Source organism: Bemisia tabaci, unplaced genomic scaffold (genome assembly GCF_918797505.1).
Source record: "Bemisia tabaci unplaced genomic scaffold, PGI_BMITA_v3".
Taxonomy (NCBI): Eukaryota; Metazoa; Arthropoda; class Insecta; order Hemiptera; family Aleyrodidae; genus Bemisia; species Bemisia tabaci.
The window spans coordinates 356770-361954 of record NW_027311735.1 but is presented as its reverse complement, the minus strand read 5'-3'; the positions used below and the strand labels follow the sequence as shown (position 1 = coordinate 361954).

General features: G+C 44.4%; 1 protein-coding gene across 1 annotated transcript; it reads right to left on the bottom strand.

The window, feature by feature from the left end:
- Positions 1-1332: 1332 nt before the first annotated feature.
- On the bottom strand, positions 1333-4285 carry LOC140225747 (uncharacterized). The gene has a single exon (XM_072305640.1). It carries the CDS (start codon positions 4147-4149, stop codon positions 1447-1449), a length of 2703 nt encoding a protein of 900 aa, XP_072161741.1. The 5' UTR covers positions 4150-4285; the 3' UTR covers positions 1333-1446.
- Between the last annotated feature and the right edge of the window lie 900 nt (positions 4286-5185).

Sequence of the window (5185 nt, the reverse complement as noted above, 5' to 3'; positions counted from 1 at the left end):
TGTTGGCTCGCGAAGCGAGCCAAATTTTGCTACTACCAGTGCTTAGAGGACCTCCTGGAGGCAAAATGATAAATTCAAAAACAAAGAATAGGAAACTAAAAATTACCTACTTTTAGAAAAATAAACAACCTTGAAAAATAAATAACACTCCTGGAAAAGAAAATCGGAACACTTTTTGAAAATGTAACGGTGCGAAAGGGTGAATATAAATCACCAATACTCTTGGAAGAAGACATGAGCCGACCCCCGACATGAGTGAAACTGCCGTAGGATCCATGCTAGGGTAGAAGGGTGACACGTGTTGTGAGCAGGTAGGGATGGGTTTACATGGAGAGGGAAACGGAAAATCAGAGGGTGGGAGGTCCCCCAACCATATGACTCGTCCAGCGTCAAAAATGCAAATCCAGCGTCAAAAATGCAAATATGTCGTTATCAAATCGAGGTAAATTTTGCAACTTCGGTCACGCAAATCGAAAAACGAAGGGGTTTTGGCACATCTAGACCCTATGAGCTTTCATTTAAAACAAATCCGAGGAAAATCGGGCCGGTAGTTTCCGAGATCGAATTAGCACAAACTGTCCAGCGTCAAAAATGCAAATATGTCGTTATCAAATCGAGGTAAATTTTGCAACGTCGGTCGCGCAAATCGAAAAACCAAAGGATGTTGGCACGTCTACAGCGTAAGAGGTTTCATTTAAAACAAATCCGAGCAAAATCGGTCCAGTAGTTTCCGAGATCGAATTAGCACAAACTGTCCAGCGTCAAAAACGCAAATATGTCGTTATCAAATCGAGGTAAATTTTGCAACTTCGACCGCGCAATTCGAAAAACGAAGGGGTCTTGGCACATCTAGACCCTATGAGCTTTCATTTAAAACAAATCCGAGGAAAATCGGTCCAGTAGATTCCGAGATCGAATTAGCACAAATTGTCCGGCGGCAAAAACGCTAATATGTCGTTATCAAATCGAGGTAAATTTTGCAACGTCGGTCGCGCAAATCGAAAAACCAAGGGATGTTGGCACGTCTACAGCCTAAGAGCTTTCATTTAAAACAAATCCGAGGAAAATCGGTCCAGTAGTTTCCGAGATCGAATTAGCACAAACTGTTGGAGGCCAAAAAAGGCCTTAGGATATTAAATATATAGATTCTTTTTGTCCATTTTAAGAACTAACAGTGAAAGTTTTCTTGAACTCTCTTAGAAAAAAGGCAAATGAAAGCAGCTTTCGGTCTGTTTGCGGCTGCTTTCCAGAATTGGTTTCTTTTTTCTTTTGCCAGTCCTTTCTCCGTAACTGCGACTTTATTCCATGGTAATATTGAGAGGAAGTCTGTGTTAAACGGATTAGTATGTAATTGGGTTGATAAGACTATAGGGATGCAATCTTTCGGTTTTTTCCCAACATTCAATTACTCCGATGCTACAAACTTTTCTTTCTCATACTTCTCCCTCACGGTTGGAGCTTGGTGTAAATTAAGAGATACGCGGAAGAGCAGCCTTGATTGCTACACCAATCGTAGGATCTTATGCTCTCATCGTCCGCTTCAACGTACTGTCCAGCGGTCTGAATTACACTTGTGTAGTGTCCAGACTCGATACTCGAACCATGGTGACGGACATTTGCGTGTAATTCGTACCGATCTGCCCCGAGGGTAAGATTTTTTGTCGGAAGCTCTGTCACTTGGAATCTATCATTTTTCACGAAAATACCTTCCTGAATTTCAGTTGTGCGGAGAATTTGAATGGCCAACACATTGCCTGGGTTTCGTACGACTGTGCGGCTAAAACATTTGCCCGAGCATCTTTGGCCATCCGCTGATATATTCTCACAGCGGATGTCATCGTTCGGAGACCAAGCGCTTAGGGCGGAGTAGAGTCCCTGAATATTACTTTGCAATCCTCGTATTGGCATGGAAAGGATGTATTGGGTGGACTCGATAGGTCTGACAGTGCTGCAATCTGCACATTTCAGCTCTAATACCTCTGTGAACTTAGTACTATCCATCAACGCAGCGTTATGGAGAATCAAGTAATCCATGAATTCCCTCGCACATTGCTGCTGAGCGAGCATGAACTTTTCATCCGTTTCGATACGAACGGTATAAGCAGAAAGCAATCCTCTTCGATAGGTATGATAAAGATTTGCAAGGTCTCTCAACGCACTGCGGCTGGGATAGTTTATCAGAGCAGACCTCAGAGGTTCTAAACTTAACAGAGCTTGTAATGTTGCATTAGCGTAACAGGACACTTTACTCCCATTTTCTGGCATGTTTTGAAATCTTGGGAAAGTAGACAAGTCCGATTTCTGGGCGAGGAGAGGAGGAGCATGGGACCTCTTCGGTGCGTCCGAAAGGGGACCGGCAGTGGTTGCATTCGGAGCGACATTTTTACTCCTGGACTCTGTTGAGGCGATTGTAGCGTCCAACTTCAGTCGCTTTCGAGCTGTTTTGTCAGATCTTGTCTGCGGTGGAATTTCCCCACCTCGTTTGGCGACAGCAGAGGGCGCTGGGGGAACAGTCTTGTCCGTAGCATCCTTCACCGGAGCAGGTTTTTTCTGCCTCGGACCAATATTGGATGGGTCCACTCTGCGGTAAAAGAGGAGCTGAGCATCGACAGACCCTTTTGGCCATCTTCCTACAGCGACGTTACAATCGTCGGCTGATATGAATTTCCTGCCAGACACGACAAGAGCATCGCAGTGGCCTGTTTCGAAATTCGGGCCGTGATGGAATAATGCTCCATGCAACCTGTAGCGATGACCACCGACTGTGATAGTGGTCGTCTGAAGCGCCGGTGATCGAAATTTGGTGTTTTTCACAAGCCTTCCGTCAGGTTTCTTTTCCCACAGTGGCATCTCTACGAAGAGTACATCTTGCAGTTTCTGCAACTCCGAGCACTGAACCTCGCTGTTTCTCTTGCAAGTAGAGCATGTTGAGTTCGAAATGGGGGACCAAGAGAGAATATTTTCTAATAATTCCGTGACCTTGTTCTTGTTCTGTCCCGTAGGTGGTAATCGCAGAATGTACTCGTCCAAAATGTCGACGCTCTTGGTGTCGCAGGTCTTGCATTTTTTCTGGATTATCAAAGCGAATTTGCACATCCCTTGCAAGGTTTCACTCCTCTCGACCAAGGCGTGCAAGAAGAGGGAAGGATTTTGCTCCTGTTTCTCGACAAACCGATGCCCCAATTCTTGGCGGATACCTTCGGAGGAAAGCGAAACTTTTTGTTTAAATTGAAATTGCTTGGCGACAGCTCGCAAAGAAGTCATTCCACTTGAGCTCCGCAATGAATTTCGCACAGGCTCGTAGCTGAGTAAGCATTGTAGATTAGCGTTTGCAAAGCTCGAAACACCATCGCTGTTTACGAAGGCTGGCCAATGAGTGGCGGACGCTCCCTTTTTGGGAGTGGGAGAGTTACCGTAAATGTTTGGGGCCTTCGCATTTTTGGGTGCCCATTGATTATCCGGGAGGTGTTTATTTCTGTGCGTAGAGTACTGCATGACCAGATGTTTTAAGTGAGGAGTCATCTGTCGGAGTCTATTGTACTCAGCGATAGCCGCCTTGTGGGCTTTGATTTTCTCTGGATCGAAGTTGATCAAATGTAAGCCTTCCAGGGTTCTGACCCTGGACAGGGCAACGTAAGATTGTCCGGCGCAGAAGATACGATTTCCAATATCTGCGATGACCGTATCCATGGACATCGCCTGGCTTTTATGGATCGTTCCTGCGTAAGAGAGTCTTAGAGGAAATTGTTTTCTATGAACGAATATGCCTGGCTGTAGTTCAAACTTCCCCACTTCGGGCTCCCGCATTTCCAGGGAATCTTGTTCCGTCCGCAAGGTTACAGCTCTGGGGCGCTTGTTCGAATCGACAACTATATTCTGTGCGGCTCCCGTTGTACCATTCACGAAGCCTGTGGGAACATCCATGTTTTTTGTCAGCATGACTTTGGCGTTCTCTTTGATGACAATCAGTTTTTCTAAACCAGCTGTTCGGGTGGCATCTTCCTCCAACTTTTGAAGCTTGGCGAGCGCTCTGTTCTTGTCCGTCAGTTTGCACTCGATCGAGTCTTCAGCGACGAAATGTATCTCTTCTCCCGGTAACTTCGAGAGTGCTTTTCGGTTTAAAACGTTGCACATTGCTTTTTCGGGCATGAGACATAGTCCCTCTTTTTCTTTACTGAGAACAAAAGATGCCAGTTCATCCGCTCTCTCATCGGGATCGGAACTCTTGAAGGAAAACAAGCGACTGCGAAGAGTCTCTTGATTTTCAGCGGTACAAATACCGAGACGTGCGTTGTACCAAGTCGTGAGCTGTCTACGTCATTTTCGTTTTGGCGTACTCTGAATGTGATGATCGTGGAATTTTGAGTCCTTATTTTTACTGAACTTCAGATAGTGGGAAACGCACACAGAACTGTTGTCAAATTAAATGATGTTTCTAATTATTAATAATGGAACTATCGTGATCTTTTTATCCAAAGGATTGACGCCAGATCACGGATCGGTTGGGAACAATTAAATCTATGAATCGCTGCGTTGCAGCTAGTGTCTTTTGTCCACCCAATAACAAAAAATTATGTTGGTACCTGCACTTGGTATAAAGATTGACAACTGACTTGACCTATTTAATTTATTATCTTATGTGTTCTTAATGCAGTGAATAAGTCTGGAGATCTAAGTATTGGCATGAGTTCATTAGAAAAAAAGGCTCATCTGAATGTGAGAGGCCAAAGCGGTACTTACGGTCACCATACCTGGGTTTGTAGGCTCACCCTCGTACCTACTGAGACGGCAATCTCCATCTCTTGATCGGAGGATATGCCGCACCTAGTTGGTAAGAGTGGAGAGGCATTTATGATTACATTGATACCATGGGGTCTAATTGTATTTAGCCTTGATTAACACGATCACACTTATTCCAATGGAACTAGGCAGGAACACGTACCTACGAATCTTACTACTGTAGTCCTCGTAACAGATAAGCAATTTATTCCGTTACGCTTTTGAACAGAGGAAGAATGGACGCACCCATTTCACACAGTAATCGATGCAAGAAAATGAAGCCTTCATTGTATTTTTATCATCAACTTATGAAATTATGAGAATAAAACGGGTACATACCTTTCATTAAAGACCTTGTTATACATCGTTGGGCAAAATGAAGTTTCTAACAACTCCTGACGCAAAA

Bases quoted from the DNA above. Each gene is read 5' to 3' on its own strand.
- LOC140225747 (XM_072305640.1), bottom strand. From the start codon at position 4,149: ATGCCCGAAAAAGCAATGTGCAACGTTTTAAACCGAAAAGCACTCTCG.